The sequence below is a fragment of the Typopeltis vanoorti genome, chromosome 20 (genome assembly GCF_054136105.1).
Source record: "Typopeltis vanoorti isolate ZY-2024b chromosome 20, IOZ_Tvanoo_1.0, whole genome shotgun sequence".
Taxonomy (NCBI): Eukaryota; Metazoa; Arthropoda; class Arachnida; order Uropygi; family Thelyphonidae; genus Typopeltis; species Typopeltis vanoorti.
Window position 1 is genome coordinate 420,796 of NC_143568.1, and position 24,830 is coordinate 445,625.

At 34.6% G+C, this 24,830-nt stretch overlaps 1 protein-coding gene across 1 annotated transcript in view; it reads right to left on the reverse strand.

Annotated features, from left to right (window-relative positions):
- Polr2B (RNA polymerase II subunit RpII140) overlaps positions 1 to 24,830 on the reverse strand; it is a 203,190-nt gene that overhangs the window by 37,988 nt on the left and 140,372 nt on the right. Inside the window, exons 16-17 of the mRNA XM_090409695.1 lie at positions 11,689 to 11,783; positions 1,286 to 1,407 (exon numbers count right to left, since the gene is read on the reverse strand). Of these exons, the coding sequence (XP_090265821.1) occupies positions 1,286 to 1,407; positions 11,689 to 11,783 (217 nt within the window). The remainder of the gene's footprint in view (positions 1 to 1,285; positions 1,408 to 11,688; positions 11,784 to 24,830) is intronic.

Sequence of the window (24,830 nt, forward strand, 5' to 3'; positions counted from 1 at the left end):
AAGGCTTTGATACAACCTCATCTGGACTACTGCATGTGGTCTCCTGGTGATACACATACAGTGGAGAGAGAGAGAGAGTACAAAGATTCTTAAAGATGATAGGGGACTATGGAATATAGATTATGAGGAGAGTTTATACTACTTGATGACTGTAGATACTAGCAAACAAAATAAAGAGGGATAATGTGATAGAGACCTACTTCTGAAAGGATCATATAGGATACCAGTAGATGGAATTTTCAATTTTATGGAAGATGGGGAGTTGAGAATGAATGCAGTCAAGAAAGGGTTAAGAGCTAGATTTTTCTCTCAGTTATTCATGATTGGAATGGCTTGCCTTTAGAGATAGTGAGGGCAAGTAATGTGGATGAAGTCAGGGAAAAGTATGACAACTGATGCGGATGATATATGGCCTCCCTTGATGAGTTCCTGACTCCCGAGATCTGTGGTAAAAGTATTTTTGCTGTTTTATCAAAGAGGATGCCAGACAGATAACCATGCAATGATGCATTTTAATGTTTATTTACACAATAAGCCTTTTTTTATGTGTATGTTTGTTTGCTTCATTTCATAGCATGAAATTAACTAAGAATAAATTCCATGGACAACTAGTAACATTAACCTGAAATACTAGAATGATTTGAATAATATATTTTTTCTGTATACAACTGATTAATTCTTGCTATCGAGAAATTGAAAAATTATTAGAAAGAAGGATATTATTGATCCATACTATGATTCAATCCATCCATCCATACTTCAGTAAATGAAAAATTGTAATTACTATTTATCTTGATGGTGGCTATTGAATTTACTAAAGCTTTCTCTATATATTTTGAGATCTGTTCTTTGCTTAATCCATATATCTTAATAAAAACACAGTATTATGTGTGAATCATCGGTGTTTTTTCAATTATTAGTGCATTCCGCCTGCTCTCCATTAGCTCTATTAATCAAGACTAATATTATATTTAATCAGTCCTTTTTGAAATGCAAAAGACTTATGTAGCCATTCCTTTAAATAATAAGATAAAAGATAGATTTTTAGTATAAGTAATTTTATCGAGTCACTATAAATCATTATAATGATTAGAAACACTAAATTTCTAACATCTAAAAACAGAAATTATCTTTTGGGATATCCATAATATAACAGTCATCTGAAAGTTATGACTCCTACAACACTAATGGGATAAATAATGGTAAAAAGAGTATATGTGTGCACATTCACACACATTATAGAATGAATAAAAACATAATAGTAAATTCTAATTAAGAAACTGACCTCATCATCATTTTCTGGAAGAGTAATAGTTTTTCCAATAACAACATCATCACCAGATACTCTTGTTCCTGGAGCAACAATACCATCATCATCCAGTTTGTCATATATAGCATTCCTCATTCCTGTGAATGAATGAGAAATTTTACTTCACTGTCATGTTATTTCATATGTGGATTACTTCATAAAGAAAAATATAGCAAAAACAATATATTATTTCAAATGCATAATTAACCTCTTAACATACAAAGATTTTGTAACACGTCTTTTGTTTATTGTACCAAAATTGATTCTGAATTTTGGTTTCACATATAAATATAACCGAATATAGATGCTAGATAATCTTGTGCCTATTTCCTTTCAGCCGAGAAAAGTTACCAACAGCGTGCATCGGCTATTTCGTTTGCATTTGCACAAATTCATCATTATTTTTCAAATAATGATGAATTTGTAACTGGTAATTAATTTATGGAATTAACAACGCATATGAAGTATATTAATTAAAGATACCTTTAATGAATCACTTCTATATTTCGGCAATGTCACATTGCCATCTTCAGGAACATAAAGATATGGTATGTGCACTAAGGAACTAACAAAGCAAATGAGGAAGAAAGTAAGAAACTAATTTTGTTCCTAAAGTCCTAATGGTGCCCTCTTGCAGGCTAATTTAGTAGTCTTGGCAGTTGGGCTGAAGTTCTCATAATGAAAGTCTCCCAAATTTGGGGCAATTTCATGCACCCAAATTTGTTGAGGTTAGGAACGTTTTTTAGAGCTGCTGAAGATTCTTTGAATAATCTTTCGTATTTAAACTTGCTGCGATGGATTATTTTTGTTTTCTTCCAACGAATTTTATGGTGGGTATCTAAGGCATGTTCTGCCAACCCAGAGCGGCTGTACTGGTGAAACCGGATGTAATCTTGGTGTTCTGAAATCTTGATATTTGTTGTTCTGCCTGTTTGGCCAAAGTAGGACAATTTGCAGCTGCAAGGGACCTGGTATACACCAGGTAGGTCTAGGGGAAGTGGTTGGTCTTTGGTAGAGCAGATAAGGGATGCCAACTTTTTATATGGTCTGTAACAGGAAGTAAGGTCATATTTTTTGAGGATATTAGTTATTTTTTCAGAGGTGCCCTGGATGTAGGGGATAGTGATAGACTTGGTGTAGTCTTTATTGTGGAGGGGGGGGGGAGGGGGGTTGTGGTTTATAGGTTTTAGTATTTTTTGGATTTTTTTGGGGTTATAGCCATTGGCTAAGAAAGTGTTGAGGATGTGGTTTAGTTCAATAGTCAGGGCCTTGTCATCTGAGCAGATTAATTTTGCCCTGTTATATAGTGTTTTTATCACCCCATATTGTTGTGAGGGGGGGGGGATTGCTGGTGAATGTATCTGCCAGTATGGGTGGGTTTTCTGTAAACAGAGAAAACCAAAGATCCATCAAGCTGGCAGGTGACTGAAGTGTCTAGGAAGGGGAGGGTGTTGTTTTCCTCTTTTTCTAAGGTGAACTGGATTCTGGGATGTTGGTTGTTTAAGTGTGTTAGGAAGGAGTGGAGTGTGTCTGAGCCATGTGGCCAAATAGCAAACACATCATCCACATAACGAAGCCAAATAGTGGGTTTTTGTGGGGCGGAGTTTAAGGCTTTCTCTTCAAATGTCTCCATAAAGAAATTGGCCAAGGGTGGGGAAAGTGGTGAACCCATGGCTGTCCCCTCTATCTGTTTGTAGAACTTTCCTTGCCAAACGAAATAGCCTGAGTTCATTGTGAACTGAAATAGGGCTGAGATATCGGGAGGAAACTTGGCTTGGATGAGCTCAAGGGTTTCTTTGAGTGGGACATTAGTGAATAGGGAGGAGACGTCAAAACTGACCATTATGTCAGTGTGTTGGAGTGTGAGGTTTTCTATACTGGCTTTAAAGTGGGCTGAGTTTATTATGTGTGATGGTGTGTTGCCAGTGTAGTGTGTGAGCGTTTTGGCTAAATGTTTGGCTAATTTATATGTGGGGGAATCAATGCCATCCACTATGGGACGCAATGGCACATTTTGTTTATGTATTTTTGGGAGTCCATATAATCGGGGGGGTCTAGAGTTATAAGGTTTAAGTTTGTTGGTGACTTCCACAGGCCAAGAAGTGACCTTCTTAAGGAGTCTGTGGATTCCACAGGCCAAGAAGTGACCTTCTTAAGGAGTCCATTGCCGAAATATAGAAGTGATTCATTAAAGTTATCTTTAATTAATATACTTCATATGCGTTGTTAATTCCGTAAATTAATTACCAGTTATGTCTAACCAACATATAAGTCTTACTACTAGAATAATGATGAATTTGATCCAGCAAATCACCCTCGCCCAAAACTTGTCCAAAAAAGTTGGCAGAAAAACGACCGCTTTCTGATTTTTAATTGGTACGTTAAGGGGTTAAACACATTTCATAATGAAAAAAACTTGATAAAGTTTCCAAATATGAATTGCAATAGATTTATAACAGCCTTCAACCACTAGAAAATCTTTTACTATAAGGCAAAACAGTTTTGGATAAACCGATAAATATGGTAGTTACTTACTGGATATATGTTGGATAGTTTCTTATTTATGAAACAGAAGGGCTGGTCATGGATGGAGAACAAAACTAGTGAATATACTGCTCAGTGTAAAGTATAATATAACACTTATTATGAATAAGGAGGTGTTTTTACATGGACTCATGAAGCAAGAGAAGGAGAGAAAGGAGATCTTATGAAAAAATGTTGATGTTTGCCTTTATCTAGTATGACAAATTTAAACCATAATGTATACACTGCACCGATAAAATATGGTAATAATAGTAAGAGCTCACTTTAGGGAGTACAGCAGTGGTAAACCCGAGGTACCTGATGCTGGACCACACCTAACTTCATGTAATATAGATCTTTATATTATCTGCAGACTGATTCCTACCCTTCTTTCTTTCCTTCTTGCTCCTTCTCTCCAATGCTATTAGAGTATTCAAGGGCAAGGGATGAATCTTTCCTATCTTATTTTTTTTCGTCTCTTGCAGTGGGGATCTGCCTTCTCTCTCTCTCCCCACTCAGGTATTTACCTAGTAGATAGACTACACAAAACACAGAAGAAGATAATGCAAACCACTTCTGTATACATTTTGCCAAGAAAATCTTATGAACAGAGGCTTGAGTTATTGTGATATGGTGCTGGAAGATGGGACATCCATGTCAGAAGGCATCGAAATGGCTACTGGGTAAGTGCAGAGAGGAACTTCCAATGAAGTTAACAAGAATGACGAAGCTGGATCAAAGCCCTTCTGGAAGTTCACCTTCTGATAAAGTTAATCTCAGAAGAAGATGCCTCTGCTTTACTGATTTACATAAAATAGGAACATAGAATGTAAGAATCATGTATCAAAGAAAACTATAACCGGTAAAGAAAGAAATGAGAACTTGACTTAAGATTTTAGAAAACAGTGAACAGAGATGGACAGGAATGGGTCACTTTGATACCAGTGATTTATGACATATTACTCTAGCTGTGGAAAACTCTTTGAAGAAATAGATAGAAGGAAATACAGAAAATACATTTTGTCTGACAGAATAATCCTAGTTAGAATAAAGGCATATACAGTGAATGTCACACTTATACAGGTGTATGCACCCACTATAGATTCAAGTAAAGATGAAGTTGAAGAATTTTACCACAGATTGAAACAAGTATACAGAATTTATAAAACAGATTTTCTTTTAATATTGGTTTTGATTGGAATGCAGAAGTGAAAGAAAAAGAAGAATGAGTCATCACTGGAAAATTTGGTTTAGGACTGAGGAATGAAGGAGAAAGAACATTGGAGTTTAATATTGAAGGAGAATTTATTGAAGAACCCATGATAATGGAAAGTGGAGTGATATCAACAATGGAACAGTTACCAAAAGGAAAAGCTATTGGAGCTGATGGAGTGTCAGTGGAATTATTAAGAGCAGCTGGGGATGAAATAGTGAATATAATGACTGAAATTTGTCAACAGGTTTGGAAGAAAATATACTGACCTAGAGATTGGAAAACATCAGTTTTCATCCCAATTCCAAAAACACTGAATCCCAGTGAATTATGAAAATTATAGAACCATTGCTTTAATTGCACATGCAAGCAAATTTATACTGAAGTGATCCAACAAAGGCTGGAGTCATATGTGAATAGAGAAATGCCACAAGAACAGGCAGTCTTTAGGAGAGGAAGAGGAACTAGAGACCATTAGCAATTTTCCATAGTTCTTAATCCATGAGATGGATTATGGAAAGAACAAGAGAATATCAGAAGGGAAGTATTCATCTGTTTTATTGATTATAAGAAAGCTTTTGATTGCGTGGATCACAACAGAACTGTGGAAATGTAATGATTCAATGGAAATACCTGAGCATCTAATTCCCTTAATAAGAGTGCTATACGACAACCAAGAAGCATCAATAAAAACAGTGTTCAAGTGGAAAAAGAGATGCAGCAAGGTTGTATAGGAAACTTATGCAATCCTCTCTTTTGTTGCCCTCTCTTTTTAATATTTATAGTAAATATTTTATGAGAATGGCTAACTTAGACAAAGACTCAGCTGGAATTAAGATTGGTGGCAGAAAAATTAATTTAAGGTAAGCAGATGATATAACCCTCATAGTCATATCATAACTAAGGAAGATCTGGTGCAGTTGATTCTATTGGTTAAGAGGGAAAATAACAAAGGTGGGCTTAATTTAAATATCAGCAAAACAAAAGTGATGGCTTCTGACAATTTAAATGAATTTATAAGAGAGAGATAAAATAGAAATCGTTTGAAGTTATGCTTTACGGGTTCCAGAATCAGAAATGATAGTGAATGTGAAGATGAAATTAAAAGAATACTAATGGGGAAAAAAAAAGCTATGTTAAGCCTGACAAAAATTACAAAAGATAGAATTAAGGTTCAAAGTTGTATAACTGAGAAGAGACCTCCACAGAGCCTTTAAAGAAATGCGGAGAACCGACCAGGGCTTCTGACCTAATGTCCAATCCTCACCTTCTCGTGATTGTACGAAATTGTATTCTTATTGGTTAAACCAAAATAAAAAAACGATGGAACAACATGACAAAATTTCATGCCGACTGGGGATTCACCCGTTTAAACAAGGCCCCCGTTGTTTTCACCAGGGAACCAGGGCAAACAGCGAAAATTCAGCAACTGGAACAAATCTGAAAACACACCCCAACTCAACATCACCAGAGTTAAAAATCGGTACTATCAACATAAGAAGCCTGAATAGCAAAGAAATGGAGCTAGCTGAGGAATTAGATAAGTACCAGACCGATATAATAGGGGTGACTGAAACAAAAAAAGACAAAAACTGGCGAGATCTTTCTGAGCAATAAATACAAAATGTTATATTCAGGCAATGTCAATCATGAAAAGAAGGAGTAGCCATAGTATTCAACAAAATAAGAGGCTAATCTTCTTGAATGGCAGTCAGTCTCAAGTAGAGAGTAGAATGTGGGCAAATATAAGAATGGAGAACTGGACAATGAGATTTATTTGTGCCTATGGTCCCACAGAAGGTTCTACTATTGTGGAAGTGGAGGAATTTTTTGTATTCAACACAAAATAAGAGTCTAATCTTCTTGAATGGCAGTCAGTCTCAAGTAGAGAATAGAGTAATGTGGGCAAATATAAGAATGGAGAACTGGACAATGAGATTTATTTGTGCCTATGGTCCCACAGAAGGTTCTACTAAGGTAGAAGTGGAGGAATTTTTTGAGGCTTTAGAAAAATCAACTGACACAATGAAAAGGAAAAGTTGGTCCTTGTTGGGGATCTAAATAGCAGAGTAGGAAATGATTGGGAGACATACAGAAATATTTTGGGAAAATTTGGAGAAAAGAGCAAAGCTAATAATAATAGCAAATATCTGTTAAATTTCTGCTCAGGACATGGACTGGTTATTACTAACACCATGCCATTTATTACTAACATGTTATAGATGTTCTAACACCAAGTCTCATTGACTATGTTATTGTTGATAGTGATGTTTTCTACCTGGTGAAGGACACCAGAGTGTACAGAGGATTTGAAATTGGAAGTGATTACTATTTAGTCTTGAGCAGGATAAAATTGAAATTCATATTGAAAAGAATGACATGCAAGAAAGTTTTAAAGCGAATAAAAGTTGAGCAGCTCTCAGATGTGAACTGTAGACTAAAATACACGATTATTGAAAAAAAAAATGAAAGAGTTTGAGAACGGGAATCACACCTTGGAGATTCAGTGGCAAGCCTTGAAGAAAGCTCTGATTGATTCAGCTAGAGAGGCATGTGGTGAAGTTGTCTGCAAGGATAGAAAAATTAGAACTCCATGGTGGACACAGAAAGTTAAAGAGGCAGTAAAGGAAAAGAAGAAAGCATATCAAAAGTTCCTGGCAAATAAGTCAGCTTGTGCTCTGAGAGAATACAGAGACAAATGTAAGAAAGCTAAACACTGTGTGTAAAACTAGCTAAACAAAAGTCTTGGGAAGACTTTAGCAAGAACATAGAAAATAAATATCAAGAAGGTGGCAAAATATTCTGGAGGTTGTTGAAGAAGCTTAGGAATGGAGGAAAGAGTGCTGTAAGAGGAGTTAAAGATGATAAAGGTGACATGAAAACAGGAGAAAAAGATATCCTTGAAGTATGGAGTAATAACTTTGAAAACACTGCTAAATGAAACAAGCAGTGATGACAGCACAGTGGTAAAAAACACTGACCAGGCATGCAGTCAGGAATACATATCCATACTTGAAGTAGAAAAAGCCATCAGAGGTTTGAAATGAGGAAAGGCAGGAGGAGTAGATGATATTCGACCAGAAATGCTGAAGTATGGTGGTATAAGAGTCTTACAGTGGCTGCACTGCATACTTCAGAAAGCCTGGACAGAGGGACGAATTTCCAATTATTGGAGTAGAGCTCTCATAGTACCCATATATAAAAAGGGAAATAAAACTGAATGTTAGAACTACAGAGGTATTTCCCTACTGAGTGTTCCTGGCAAGATATATGCAAGTATACTTGAGAAACGGTTGAGAAGAATTGTGGAAGAAAAGCTGGGTGAAGAACAAGCTGGATTCACGCCAAATAGAGGCTGTCAGGATCAGATCTTCACTTTGCTACAAATAGTCGAGAAAGCATGGGAATATAACAGAGATCTGTATTTAAGTTTTGTCGATTTGGAAAAGGCATATGACAAGGTGCCAAGAGAAAAGCTATTCAATATGCTACAGTTATATGGTGTCAATGGGACATTATATCAAGCAATACTTAGTCTTTATTTGAGTTGTAAGTCAGCAGTTAGAATTGAAGTACAGGAAGATCGTTTAATGTTAAATCTGGTGTGAGACAAGGATGTACATTTCCCCTCTGTTATTCATTATCTATATGGATCACATTATGAAGGAAAGTGGTATTAAACATGATATCAAATTTGGAGATGTTAATGTCAGCTCTCTGCTTTATGCAGATGATGTTATACTTCTAAATAAATCCGCTACAAGTCTGCAAGATTCTCTGACTAAATTGAATAACTGTTGTAATAGATATGGTATGAAGGTCAGCATTAAAAAGACAAAGACAATGAAAATAGGCAGAATCGTTGAAAATGTCAACTGTGTTGTGAATGGAGAACCTGTGGAACATTTCAGCTACTTAGGCACGATTTTTAGTGAAGATGGTAAATTAAATATAGAAATAGACAACAGAATCAGCAAGGCTGGTATGGTGGGAAGGCAATTGAATAAATTCATACGGAATAAGAGAGAAATTAGTCAGAACACTAAATTAGCTGTATACAAGACAGTGTTCAAACCAGTTTTAACTTATGGATCTGAGAGCTGGGTCAGAAGTAAAACACTTGACCAAAGACTAGAGACCGCAGATATGAGAGTCCTGAGAAAGATTATAGGCGTGAACAGACGGCATCAATGGCAATATCATATTAAAAACGAGGATATAAGGAAAGAACTTGACATTGTCAACATCCAGGAATGCGTTAACAGAGCTAATCTCAGGTGGTATGGTCACTTAAACAGAATGGGTGAAGAAAGATTAGCAAAACAAAACAAGTGTTCTCTGCCAGTTTGGCAGCAAAACGACCCAGAGGAAGACCAAGATATAACTGGATTGATACGGTACAAAGTGCCTTAGACGATAGAAATATAAGATCTAATAATGTTGGAGTCTTGACAAGTACCAGACTGATTTGGAGGAAAACTGTAGATAGCAAGTTAGTAATGATGTAATTTTTTTCATGTAGTACTATCATATCTTGTACGCCCCTTGAGGGTACATGGCAGGAATTTGATGATGATGATGATGATGATGAGAAGTATGAGTGAGGTCATGAAAGTTAGAATTGTCAAAGCACTGTTTCCAGTAGTGATATGGATGTTAAAGCTGAATTATTAAGAAGAAAGACAAAAAGTGAACTGATTTATTTAATTATGGACATGAAGGAGACTATTAAGAATCCCGTTGACTGCAAGAATGACCAATAGGTTTTAGATAGTATACAGACAGAATGCTCATTGGATGTGATGATCACTGAACAGAAGTTGGTGTACTTTGGACATACGTGAGCTGATGAATCCATGGAAAAGACAGTTATGTTGGGAAAGATTGAGGGAATGAGAAAAAGAGGAAGACCGCAAAAGAATTAGACGGGCAACAAAAATGAACTTACCAACTTGAACTTACAATTGCTATAAGAAAGGAAAGAGGCTGAATGGAATGCTTCTGTTCACAAGGTCATCAAGAGTCTAAAACAACTGGATGGTACATAACAACAACAATACATACACTGCATGCAGATCAAAATGGGGGTTGGAAAATTCTTCAGAGTTCATCTTTAATGTGGATGAAATTTCTCTCTTCTAGAAATGAATGCTTCCTGCTATCTTTAAGGCCAACCAGCCTGGAAATCTACTGTTTTTGTTGTTTCTTTGCATGTGTAACTGATGGAGATATATACTAATAGATATGAGATTTAATCTACTCATTTTGCATATGGCAATCTATTGCATATTGCAAAAAAAAAAAAAAAAAAAAGGTATATGCAGTAACTACATTACAAGCAAGTGGCTAAAAATAAAATTATCCATTTAAATGCACCAATAAAACAAAACCAATATGGAAATAAAATGTAGGACTTGATGAAATTATGTCAATTATTAGGTGTCCTTTATTATTTGCATATCTTTACATACACAGATGATTCTCACAAGAACTACAGCAGCCATTATATAATTGATTTATCACTCACTACAATAACAAACTACCAAAAAAGAGATGATTAAATCCCCACAGGCAAATATTATTCTCAAGAAAATTTACTATATAATATAAGCATGTAAACACAAGAAAGATATTTAATTAACCAAATATTTCAGTCTGGAAATAGCAGACCATCTTCAGTGGCACTACAAGAACAGTTTAAAAAAATAAATTAAAAATAAAAATAAAAAATAAAAAAATTAAATAAAATAAAATCTCTGGGATTTCAGAACCTATCGCAAGAAAGACAAACGCTCAACTATGTCTCTTCCTGGAGTTTATCAAATTCCCTGTAACTGTGATCTCTCCTATTTTAGACAAATTGGACGTTCTCTTGAAAAAAGAATCCAAGAACATCAATCCTCCATTCATCACAACAAATCTGAAAAATCTGGATTGGCTCAGCACGGGATTGAAACTAACTACAACATCCTTTGGTCAAAAACTTGCCTCTTACATAGATCCCGTTATAAATTTGATCTATTGTTAGTATTCTACCTTGTATTTTTTTTTTTTTTAACTGTTCTTGTAGTGCCACTGAAGATGGTCTGCTAGTTCCAGACCAAAATATTTGGTTAATTAAATATCTTTCTTGTGTTTACGTGCTTATATTATTCAGTCTTTATGTCACAAGCATCCTTAAAACATCAAAATTTACTATAGCAAACTATCGACTATAACTAATATTTTTTGTGTCTGCAAGTTTGCTATAGTGAAAGTCAACTGTATATGTGATGTGAGCAGAATGATTGATTAGTACTTAAGTTTCAAAACCCAGCTTAATGGGTTTAATAATTAAATCTCCCAAGAATGCAAGAAATCTGTTATCATACCTGTCTACTTCTTACAAAAGATTTTTTGAACAATGCGAAGTAACAGATAAAATATAATTGATGTGTTTCACCAATTGCATAATGTCCTAAATAAATAAAAATATCAGACTATACACAGATTTATCAAGTTGGAAAAGATGTAGAAGAAACCAAACATGCAATTATTATAATTCTGATAAAATTTGATACTAAGATTTTGGTAATTATGATCACTTTCGAAATACATCACATGTTCATGAAGAATACCTCTTCATATAGTATAATTAAATTACCTTGGCAGGTTTCTCTGGTAGGTTTTTCAAACTGTTCCTCTTGATCACCTGCTCTTTTTAATTCAGCATCTTTATATGACCGATAAAATACTGATCTACAAAAAATACATTTGATATGAAAAAATAAATAAAAAATAGAAAACAAAACATTATATATAACAGACTATCTCATAAATAGATTAGAAATTTTTTTCATCAAAAAAAATTTTTAGTAAAAAATTGGTAGAAAAATCACTTAATGTCACAAGGAAGTTTGCATTTCCTTACCTCACCTTGATAATATTTTTCCTCCATAACAATTTTTATGTATTTTTAACTGTTTCCTCAAAATAAATAAACATATTTACTGAAGGTGTTGCTAGGTATGAAATAATTGAGAATGAGAACAAAACTAATATTTATAATGAAATGGAAATAGCAGTGAGGAAGACGTGGTCTCACAAGAAACGGCAATGAGAAAAGTCCTTGTACTTTTACATATACTCATGTAATGTTGCACTCCTAAGTTCCAACAAGAAGGACAACAGGTTAATCTAGAATTTTCTTAAGATCATCTTAACAAAATTATCTATAAAAAATATCCCCTCTCCTCTTCCTCCACCATGGACAGAGAAGTTAGTGAAAACTTTGGGGCTAGCAAGTGGATGAGCTGATCAGTTCTCACCAAGAGGAACTGACCAATGAGAGGCTTCTTGCATTCAAGTAAAAATGATAAGAATTTAATAAACTTCCTTATAACAGGTTAAATTACTGTATAAAACTCAGGCACGCATACATTCGTGCACTTAAGCTGAAGGAATATAAACTTTAAAAGAGCCTCTGAACAGCTTTCAAGCTATTTGAAGAATTATTCAAGCTAAGAGGAGCAACATTTATTCATAAATACTATTAATTACTTAATTATGGTTTTATTATTATGAACAATTACTAAATTTTGGTTCTGAGTTAGTGTTTTACTGACTTAATACCTCAAATTATGGTTTCTATGTATATTCATGCTGGCCTGGTTGGACAAGGGGTTACATATCCACTTTCCAACTAACAGGCTGCAGATTCAAATTCTGCCATAGGCAGAGATATTTGCAACTGTCTTTTGGTGGAAGGTGAATTTCATCACCCAGTGCAAGGCTACTTCCCTGCTTATCTGAGGTCCTCCATATTTGGTCTCTAGAGCAGAGTTTCTAAACTATGTAAAAAAATAAATAAATAAAATAAAAAATAATTACAAAAGCTACTTTTCCTGGGTCATCCTTAGTGATACTAATGTACTATGTTTGGTTCATAGGTAGGAATTACATTAAAAAAATATATGGATAACCTTTCATGGTTTGGAGATCAAAAAATAAAATAATAATAACAATATATAGCATTTTCCATGAATACATTCACCATGTAATCTGACCTAACTGAATTATTATGAATTAAATAATAGCCAGCACATATAAAGAAGTTAATAAAGAATTTATTAACTCTAAAATATTTCTTCTCTGTTACAAGGACATAGAGAATAAAAGATTGTTTAACAACATCAAAACATGTTAACCAATCAAAAATGAAACATAAGCTATACATTTGCTCAATGAAACAATGATTTCTTTGGATCCACCCTAATCACCAATATATCACTTCAAGAAAGTCTTGTCCTGCAACATGAGTTTCTCCAAAGATAGTCAACTTTTTAAGTTAACAGAGCAGCCTCACCTGTCACTTTAATATCATACAAATTCACCTTTACTTTAAAATGCATAAACCACTGCTTGCTAACAGAAAATGTCAATATGAGAAATATGAGAAATCCTCAACTAGTTTCAGTATCTGAAACACACACATATATGCTTGATTTAACTTCATTTAAATCTGGCAAAATAAGTTAAACAAATTGAGGGAACAACCATGTCCTATCCTACCAACTTTGGCAGACTATTTTGTGAAACATCTGAAAAATGAACATTTTAGCACCATTTTTCTTCAACCACATATTTCACTTTGCTTCACAGATGATATTGCAACACAAATATCTATATGGAAATATCACCTATGAAGCAAAAGATATCATTCTGTAGAGATATTTAATTTATGCACCACCTTCAACCATTTTGGAAACTGTCCTTTTTCTACCGTCCATCAGGGAAAAATTACCACCTCTCAATCTTGCCTGGTGTTTATTTATTAAGCACCTTGTTCCTGTCAACTTATTGACAGGAACATTGAGAGGACCATTGTTGACATTAAAATCCAGGAACTTTAGGATTACAAAATTATTGCAATCTGATAGCTTTGTTTACCATGCAATTGACACTGGTCACAGAATTCTTTGGAATCAAACCAAGATCTGCACCCATACATATTGAAATTGATCATCTATTTCTTTAAACACATGAAACTATAATAACATTCAAATATCAACTACTCCAACTGCATGCCTACTTCAAAGTTTTGGGAGGTAATCATGACTAATTGTTAATAGCTTTTTTTTAAACTGATGATTTATGTAATCTTATATTAAATTACAAAACCTAACCATTGTTTTCCTCTGAATTCTAGTAGTGTATTCTATTTACTCAGCCACAGCCAAGACACAAGGAAGTAAGCAAATGCTATGTGATGTCATTTTGAATACTTAACTGTCTTTACGATGTCCTTGTAACAAGAAAGATATATATATATATATATATATATATATATATATATATATATATATATATATATATATTGAAATTGAGATATATATGCAGAAGTTATTCATTTTTACAATATTTTAACACATGATGCTGACTGTTATTGAATGTATAAGGTCCATAACACATTTCCTTAAACATCTGTTACTGACTGATTGTAAGTATTAGCTATACTTCCAAATCACTGGAAGTGCATGTTTTCAAACCCTTATGTGCACCTGCTTGAAAATAGTATATCAAGTATAGATTAGATGATATTAACACCCAAGCAGCATTACTACTCCTACAGTTAATAAACCATTGGTGAATAACAAAACTTTTTCCCCTGGCTATATAGATCTCTGAAGGCATTCTTTTCCAAAATCCATTTTGCTAACATAAAAATACTTGATGGACACTGTGATTTTGATTCCTCAATAAATTTCTTTGTCTGGGAGTTTAGTTCCCACAGGAAGAGCAGCAGGCTCACTTGTCACTATTAATATCATACATATTCACCTTTACTTTATAATGCATAAACCACTGCTTGCTAAACAGCAAATGTTAATATAAACATAAGAAAGAAATCCTCAACTAATTCAGTATCTGAACAGATGAATGCTTGATTGATTTACCTTCATTTCTATAATAAAAAGCTTTATTACTCTGTCTAGGTTAAAGCGCAAAGTATTTAGGCCTTAATTAACTTTAATCAACTCGGCTGTGAATGGGAAATGAAGCTAGGTAAAAATAATAATAAATTTTATTATAAAAGGATTATAAAATAAATGAATAAATAAATAAAATAAAAACTCAGACAAGGTTAATTAAGGGCTAAAATACTTTAAACATTAAAAGAAGAAAACCAATACTGTTATCAGCTTTATTGATAGTTAAATTAAAGATGACAAGAAATTATATTCATGTTTAATCCTTTATCCAAGTGTAAGCAAAGAAAGCTTACAATGTGAAGTATCTTCCTAACTAGATTACTTGCATACAGAAACTAGTTATTTCACATTAATTGCATTAGTATCCCATAACACAAAGCACACATCCTTTCAGGTGGTATAAAGTTATGCATTGTGGGAAAGGCCACTACCCAGACAATTAATGCAAAATTATTAGCTTCTATATACAAGTAACCTAGTCATGAAGATACTTCACATACAAATTTTTGCTTACACTTGAATAAAGGATTAAACCAGAATGTAATTTCTTATTTCTTGATATCTTTAATCTAATTTATAACCAAGTGAAAAACTTGCAACAACTTGCTGATGATCATGCTGAGAGTTGACAGCTGTGAAGGGAAATGAAGGCAGTAAAAAATATAATAATAATAAATTAATAACTTTTGAATTAATCTTAAAGCATCCTGGCATTAGCAAAAAAAAAACCCTCAAAAATAAAAACTCGTTGAATATAAGAGGAAACTTGCCATCAAACAGAAAAATGTCATAGGAAAATCAAAGAACTTGATCAAAAGGTATTTGCTAGACTAAAGAAAATGCCAAGAGTAGCAGTCTGGGATTTGTAAAAGGATGGAAACACTTTCGTTGACCAAACATTTACTACATCTATATCAACAACTCACTCTAGTTTACTGCATATCCAATAGAGAGTTCTTCAATATAATGTGCTTCACTTTCCCATTTGACATGGTTTGTCAAATGGGAAAGTGGAGTACATTATACAATTTATGTTACTACCAAGTCATGTTAATACTATGTAACTAATGTTGGGATACTACAGGGCCAAATTCTCTCTCTCTCTCTCTACCAACAACTTTCTGCTGTTCAATGCAAATCCGATCTGTAGATCGTATCTTCATTGAACATCTCTCAATACTTCAATTAAAAAATCTTGCACCATACAAATCAGAAATATCCCAGTTCAAAGCATTCTTCAGTGGAATTTTGATAACCTTATTAACTTATTTAAAATACATATACATATATACACACACATGCATATCACCCTCATAAACACAGTAGGTAGTTAGGTAACCATATAATCTTGTGTAGGGTGAAACACCATTATACAGGACTAACAGCAAAAAAAGAAAAGGGGAGAGACATTACATTCCAAAAGCTAACAAAAATATATCATTTTTAAAACTATCCAAATCTTATTTTTTATTAAAAAATAGTAATAACTGATAATTTAAAAACCATTTTTTTAAACTAAATTGGCAGTTACCCAAGAATTTTTAATTGCTTTTCAATATACTAGCAATCAAGGAAAAGAAGGAGTAACCATAGTATTCAACACAAAATACGAGGCTAATCTTCTTGAATGGCAGCTAGTCTCAAGTAGAGTAATGTGGGCAAATATAAGAATGGGGAACTGGACAAGGAGACTTATTTGTGCCTATGGTCCCACAAAATTCCTCCACTTCTGCTAAGGTAGAAGTGGAGGAATTTTTTGAGGCTTTAGAAAAAGCAACTGACACAATGAAAAAGGAAAAGTTGGTCCTTGTTGGGGATCTAAATAGCAGAGTAGAAAATGATTGTGAGAAATACAAAAATATTTTGGGAAAATTTGGAGAAAAGAGCAAAGCTAATAATAATGGCAAATATCTGTTGGATTTCTGCTCAGGACATGGACTGGTTATTACTAACACCATGTTCCAACATAAAAATGTGCACAAATTCACATGGAGAGAAGAGGCTAGGAATAAGAAAAGTCTCAATGACTATGTTATTGTTGATAGTGATGTTTTCTCCCTGGTGCAGGACACCAGAGTGTACAGAGGATTTGAAATTGGAAGTGATCACTATTTAGTCTTGAGTAGGATAAAATTGAATTTCTTATTGAAAAGAATAACATGTAAGAAAGTTTTAAAGTAAATAAAAGTTGAGCAGCTCTCAGATGTGAACTGTAGACTAAAATACACAACAATTATTGAAGAAAAAATGAAAGAGTTTGAGAACAGGAATCAAACCTTGGAGATTCAGTGGCAAATCTGAAGAAAACATTGACTGTTTCTGCCAGAGAGGCATGTGGTGAGGTTATCTGCAAGGATAAAAAAATCAGAACTCCCTGGTGGACACAGGAAGTTAAAGAAGAAAGCATATCAAAAGTTCCTGGCAAATAAGTCAGCTTTTACTCTTACAGAATACAGAGACAAATGCAAAGAATGCTAAACACTGTGTAAAACTAGCTAAACAAAAGTCACGGGAGGCCTTTGGCAAGAATATAGAAAATAAATATCAAGAAGGTGGCAAAATATTCTGGAGGTTGTTGAAGAAGCTTAGGAATGGAGGAAAGAGTGCTGTAAAAGGAGTTAGAGATGATAAAGGTAACATGAAAATGGGAGAAAAAAATATCCTTGAAGTATGGAGTAATTACTTTGAAAAACTGCTAAATGAAACAAGCAGTGATGACAGCACAGTGGTGACAAACACTGACCAGGCATGCAGTCAGGAATACATATCCATACTTGAAGTAGAAAAAGCCATCAAAGGCTTGAAATGTGGAAAGGCAGCAGGGATAGATGATATTCGACCAGAAATGCTGAAGTATGGTGGTTTAAGAGTCTTACAGTGGCTGCACTGCATAGTTCAGAAAGCCTGGACAGAGGGACGAATTCCCGATGATTGGAGTAGAGCTCTCAGAGTACCCATATATAAAAAGGGAAATAAAACTGAATGTTAGAACTACAGAGGTATTTCCCTACTGAGTGTTCCTGGCAAGATATATGCAAGTATACTTGAGAAACGGTTGAGAAGAATTGTGGAAGAAAAGCTGGGTGAAGAACAAGCTGGATTCACGCCAAATAGAGGCTGTCAGGATCAGATCTTCACTTTGCTACAAATAGTCGAGAAAGCATGGGAATATAACAGAGATCTGTATTTAAGTTTTGTCGATTTGGAAAAGGCATATGACAAGGTGCCAAGAGAAAAGCTATTCAATATGCTACAGTTATATGGTGTCAATGGGACATTATATCAAGCAATACTTAGTCTTTATTTGAGTTGTAAGTCAGCAGTTAGAATTGAAGTACAGGAAGATGGTTTAATGTTAAATCTGGTGTGAGACAGGGATGTACATTATCCCCTCTGTTATTCATTATCTATATGGATCACATTATGAAGGAAAGTGGTATTAAACATGATATCAAAATTGGAGATGTTAATGTCAGCTCTTTGCTTTATGCGGATTATGTTATACTTCTAAATAAATCCACTACAAGTCTGCAAGATTCTCTGACTAAATTAAATAACTGTTGTAATAGATATGGTATGAAGGTCAGCAATAAAAAGACAAAGACAATGAAAATAGGCAGAATCATTGAAAATGTTAACTGTGTTGTGAATGGAGAACCTGTGGAACATTTCAGCTAATTAGGCACAATTTTTAGTGAAGATGGCAAATTAAATATAGAAATAGACAACAGAATCAGCACAACTGGTATGGTAGGAAGTCAACTGAATAAATTCATATGGAATAAGAGAGAAATTAGCCAGAACACTTAATTAGCTGTATACAAGACAGTGTTCAAACCAGTTTTAACTTATGGATCTGAGAGCTGGGTCAGAAGTAAAACACTTGACCAAAGACTAGAGACCACAGATATGAGAGTCCTGAGAAAGATTATAGGCATGAACAGATGGCATCAATGGCAATATCATATTAAAAACGAGGATATTAGGAAAGAACTTGACATTGTCAACATCCAGGAATGCGTTAGCAGAGCTAATCTCAGGTGGTATGGTCACTTAAACAGAATGGGCGAAGAAAGATTAGCAAAACAAGTATTCTCCGCCAGGTTGGCAGCAAAATGACCCAGAGGAAGACCAAGATGTAGGTGGATTGATACGGTACAAAGTGCCTTAGACGACATAAATATAAGATCTGATAATATTGGGGTCTTGACAAGTAACAGACGACTGGTTTAGAGGAAAATTGTAGATAGTAAGTTCATAATGATGTAATTTTTTTCATGTAGTACTGTCACACCTGTACATCCCTTGAGGGTACATGGCAGGAATTTGATGATGATGATATACTAGTAACATGCTTTTACTGCACAAGGATTAGAGGATCTATAAACTAACATAAATTTTATAACATAATCTTTATTGATGCATTTCTGCACATAAATAATGTTACATAATCTTTGAAGCATTAAAACCTCTGCAGTTTTCTCTTTTCTTAAATTGAACTTTCAGTTGGGCATTTTTTTTCCACCACAGGCATCTCGTTAGCACAGAAAAACTTAATACAGTGTGTATCCTTGTCTTCAAGAATTTTTTGAAATTTGACAGTTAGTAATGCATATATAGAAAAATTTATAAACGATCAAATAAAATCAAAAAAATTAAATGTGCACTTCAAAGTTTGAATTTTTAATGGTCTCAAACAAAATATGGGGATATCAACCTTACCCCCCCTACCTTTTTCTCTTTCTTTTTTTGCTTAATGGCTAACAAATCAACAGCAAGTATTCTGAAAAAAATGATGGAAATGTTGAAAATTACATCCATAATAGCAAGGTTTGTTCTGTGCAGAAGTTCAAAAATACCATACATTATGCCAGGTTTGCCAGAAATCTCTATGTTAGAGTGAAACCATGTTATATGACTTATGTTGTGCTAGATTTATTGAAATTCTCTGTGTAAGATCAAAATCGTTATATAGGGATTGCCTGTATCTGTGTGTGTTTGTGTGTAGGAGCTTGGTCAATAACCATGATGCTCGCTGGCTGGTAAAACCTGGGTTCAGATCCCATGTAAGACAAGAACCTTTATAAGGACTTTTCAGGTTTATTATTATTATTATTATTGTTATTATTATTTGACACCTCCAGGGAGTCCAAAGACTCATCGAGGGAGGGCAGCTGCTCTACAGCTGTCTTCATCACTCATCAATCCACCAACTAACCGCAACCACACCAACGCCATCTACCGCCAACCACCACCACTAGTATTTCCACAGACAATCACAAACATCCATGTCCGTGGTGGGATTTGAACCCGCAGCCTTTTGGCTGGAGAGCAGATATGCTAACCACTCGGCCAGCCAGGTTGGCATCATCCCACAAGATACACAAACTGGACACAAGATATGCAACTGACAGACAGCAAGACTAGGCTATCTGCCTAGTCTAGATAGGATTAACGGTCCTAATAGGGTACTGATTAGGTTTTATGAAGCCAAGTCAAGTTACTGGGGTGCAATAGGCTAATCAGCCTAATAGATAAGGAACAGACTTTTTTTTTTTTTTTTTTTAACAGGCTATTTAGATAGCCTGAGGAAAATGAAGAGATCTTCAAGAGGAAAAAATAAATAAAATAAAATATTTTTTCCTTTTTGAAGATATAGAAGATGCTTCATCTATATATTTTTAAAATATTTTTTGTGTATGTATGTGTGTGTTCATGCACATATCTTCTTCATTTTGAAAATACCAAATTCTCCAGACATAAATAAAACTTCTTTTCTTGAGATAATTCTAACAATCTTTCTGGATATAAATATATCACAAATACTACTCCTCATCATCATCCAAAAAAATCAGGTTTTCATTTGTAAAGTTAAATCACTATCAACTACAAAAATCACAAATCTGCTACATCACTCTAATATTCCTTACCTCAGTAAAGGAGAGAAATTAGATTGATCCACAAACCATCTCTCAGATTCCCTCCACTCTCTTTCATACAGAAATTCAGTTTCTGCTACTTGCATTTCTTACAACTACAGGGTGGCCATAATCAAAGAGGAGGTGTTCAGAGCCCTGTAGCAAAAAATGTACTGGACAAAATTCCACCAAACTTGGTGTACGTACACTATGGAACCTTGGGCTTTTATTTACAGAAGATAAAAAATAGCACAAAATTCTGCAACCATGGGACATTTGCATAATTTCACTGTTTCTATGGACGAGTTGGTGGATTTAAGCAAGACCAAAACAGATTCGTGTCATTCTGATAAGACTGAATGTGCATTGCTAGTTGAGTTTTACTATCAACCATATGGTAACTCTAATGCTGCGCTTCGAGAATTTCGGCATTTGAAGGATAGGAGAAAAGGTCCAGTGACAATAACAAATCATAGAAGAATGATTTTTATGATTTGAAAATAGTGGATCTTTAGCAGTAAGGCCAGGATGAGGGTACAAACAGATTCTTCCTCAACAAGTTGACAAAGTTGCAACTGCTGTCGTGGAACACGGAATGAATAACGCACAAAGGTCCAGCAGTGCGATTGGACATGCTGTACTCAACTGTGTGAAAAATTCTGTATCAAATGCTGAGTTTTTCCCCTACAATATCCCCCATATTCAAGCTTTGCTTGATGGTGATGCAGAAACTGTAATTTGCTCTGACATCTTAGCTTGGATGGAAGTGGATGATGCATGGCTATGGAAGTTCTTATGGAATAACAAGGAACAGTAGTGTTAACTCACACAACTGACACGTTTGGGCTGCAAATAATTCTCATGTGTTCCATCAGACCTCTTTACACTCACCGTCAGTCCATACTTTTTCGAAGAACTTCACCCAACAGGACCAGTGACTTGTACCATCTCTGCTGTTAGGTATTGAGAGATGCCATACAACTTTGTTGTTCCGCAATTGCAGCAGCAAAGATGCCTTGACTCTAGCATATTCGTGCAGGACGGAGCACCACCTCTCATTGAATTGCCAGTACAGCGAATGTTATGCAAACACTTCACAGAACACAGAGTGATTAATCATGTATTTCCCACAGCATGGCCACCTCATTCACCTGATCTCAACCCATGACTTTTGGTTGTGGGGATGTCTGAAATCTGTGGCGTACGAAGGACATGTTCATGATATAGCAACTTGAAGGACAGAATAATGCTACACATGAGGCAAATCAACACAGATCTGCTGAGTTCTGAAGAAAATGTCATTCACAGAATGCAGTTCTTAGAACATCTGAAAGGAGGACATATTGAACCGCATCTATAAGTTAGATGAACACAAAAATTCATTTGTGTCTCTTCTAGCCATTAGCATTTAATTAATCCCAAACCATGCACATATAGTGCCAAATGTACCCTAGTAGCATAATTTTGTACTATTTTTTTTATCTTCAGTAAATAAAAATCCCATGTTTCAGAGTGTACTTGCATCAAGTTTGGTTGAATTTCATCCAATACATTTTTAGCTACAGGGTCTGCACACCTCTTTAATTATGGCCATCCTTTACTTCCACAGTCAATATCCATTGAAAATGGTACAAGTAATTCCTCCACTTTCCTCTAAATCTGTTAAAATCTATGCAGCATTAATCCCCAACCTAATACAAGGCCTTCCTGTGTCTTTCCTAAAGAGTATATAATCTGTAGACCTTCAAACGCAATGTCTAAAAGTTTCTTCTTTCTATTCAACTTCCTGCTCCTCCATGGTACTTGCGCAATTCCACATAAAACAAAATGAACAACCTCTGACGTACAAAAGCATAAAAGAAATAAAGAACAAGCGGAACAATTCTGAACCTAAGTGCAATTCATGCCACAAATATTTGTCTAAATTATTTGCAGCATGCTGCATATATCTATTGATGCAAGTTTTCTATGCAGTTGGATATGGAATTTTTGGCAGTTTTCTTCATATGGACTGTTAATACTGAAAGAAACTAACAGGATAATGTACTATCCTCCTATCAGAGGACTTTGTCAGATACAAATATTCAAAAAAGTGAAGATTTAAATAAATACAGATATATATTGTATTTATTTGAATAAATAAATAAACATTATAAACGTAGCAGTCAATAACTATAACAGTGTCAGCCAGCACATAAAACTGCTTTATGTGCTAGCACTGTTGAGCTCAAGAATGTGGTCTGTATACAGAGTTGGTATACAGACCACATTCTAAGGTCAGCCTACAGTCTGTATACTGTAGGCTGACCTTATCTGAGTAACTTCCCATTCACTTCCAGATCTCCTGGAACTGGTATCACTGATGTGTTGATATGTATTAATGTTCTATGGATATTTTGCTTGCTTGTTTGTACATTATATGAAACACTATAATCACAACAAAGATAGTAAATACTGGTACTGCAGAGAGCTGCATTTTGACTTCCAAACTGAAGAAGATTCAGTTTGGAAGTCAAAAAGCAGTTCTGATTTTTGTTGTGAAAAAGCAGTTCTGATTTTTGTTGTGAAAAAGCAGTTCTGATTTTTGTTGTGAAAAAGCAGTTCTGATTTTGCAATTCTTATGTATTTCTACTAACACAGTTATGATGAGTTGCTGTACAAGAGAGAGAATCTTTATATGTCACTATTATCATATCTGCATCATGCTTGTGGATGAAACAAAAGTCTAGTAACAATTCATTTATCCTAATTGTTCTAAAATATAGTGGTAAATAATGAGTTTAATTCTTCCTTGACATTAACGAAATAATGGGCTCAGGCTACTGATGTTGATTTAATTCCTAGTTTCCAAGGTGTATAATAATGACAATGAGCATGTAAATAATAGTGGATGTTTCCTCTGTATTATAATTTTTAGCCTTCTAAAGAAGAAGATAGTCTGGCATCCAGAAAGGAGAATAAACTACTGGGTTTCAAATTCCACTAAAAATAAACTAGATTTTAGGATAAATTAAAGATGCAAAGAAATTATATTCTTGGTTTAATCCTTTATCCAAATGTAAGCAAACAAAGTTTGCATGTGAAGTAACTTCAAGACTGGGCAACTCATAATAGAGGCTAATGACTTCACATACATGCCTTAGTATCCCATGATGCAAAGCACATTATGGACATGTATAATGCTATGCATTATGGGAAAGGTCAGCAGATGAGAGCAGATGAGCTTCCACTGAGCCAGACCCAGAAGTGATACCAAGATTAAAGTAATGCAGAAGTCATATTTCCATATACAAGTAACCAAAAGGTGTCACACCTTATTACTAAAATACTATGAAATTACTAAAATTAAAGAAACTTGCAACATCTATCTCTAATCCAGAGTATTTTAATAATAAGGTGTGACACCTTTTGGCAACTTGTATATGGAACTATGACTTCTGCATTACTTGGTATCACTTCTGGGTCTGGCTCCCACTGATGAGACCTCAATAAAGGTCGAAACCGGTGTGGGTAGTGACCCTTCCCATAATGCATAGCATTATGCGTGTCTGTAAAGGCATGTGCTTTTCATTATGGGACACTAAGACAAGCGATGTGAAGTCATTAGCCTCTATATACAAGTTGCCCAGTCGTGAAATTACTTCATGGCCAAACTTTGCTTACACTTGGATATAGGACTAAACCAAGAATATAATTTTTTGGCATCTTTAATTTATAGTATAACCAAGTGGAAAAACTTTCAATAGATTTTGGGATGTCAAGATTTTAAAAATTGAGAAATGGTTTTACTCTAACTGCTTATTGAGAAAAAATCTGCAATGTGCATTTTCCAGTCTTGATTGCATTGCAGAGAACACATATCAATGACTTTTATTCAAATGTTGCCATATATATAG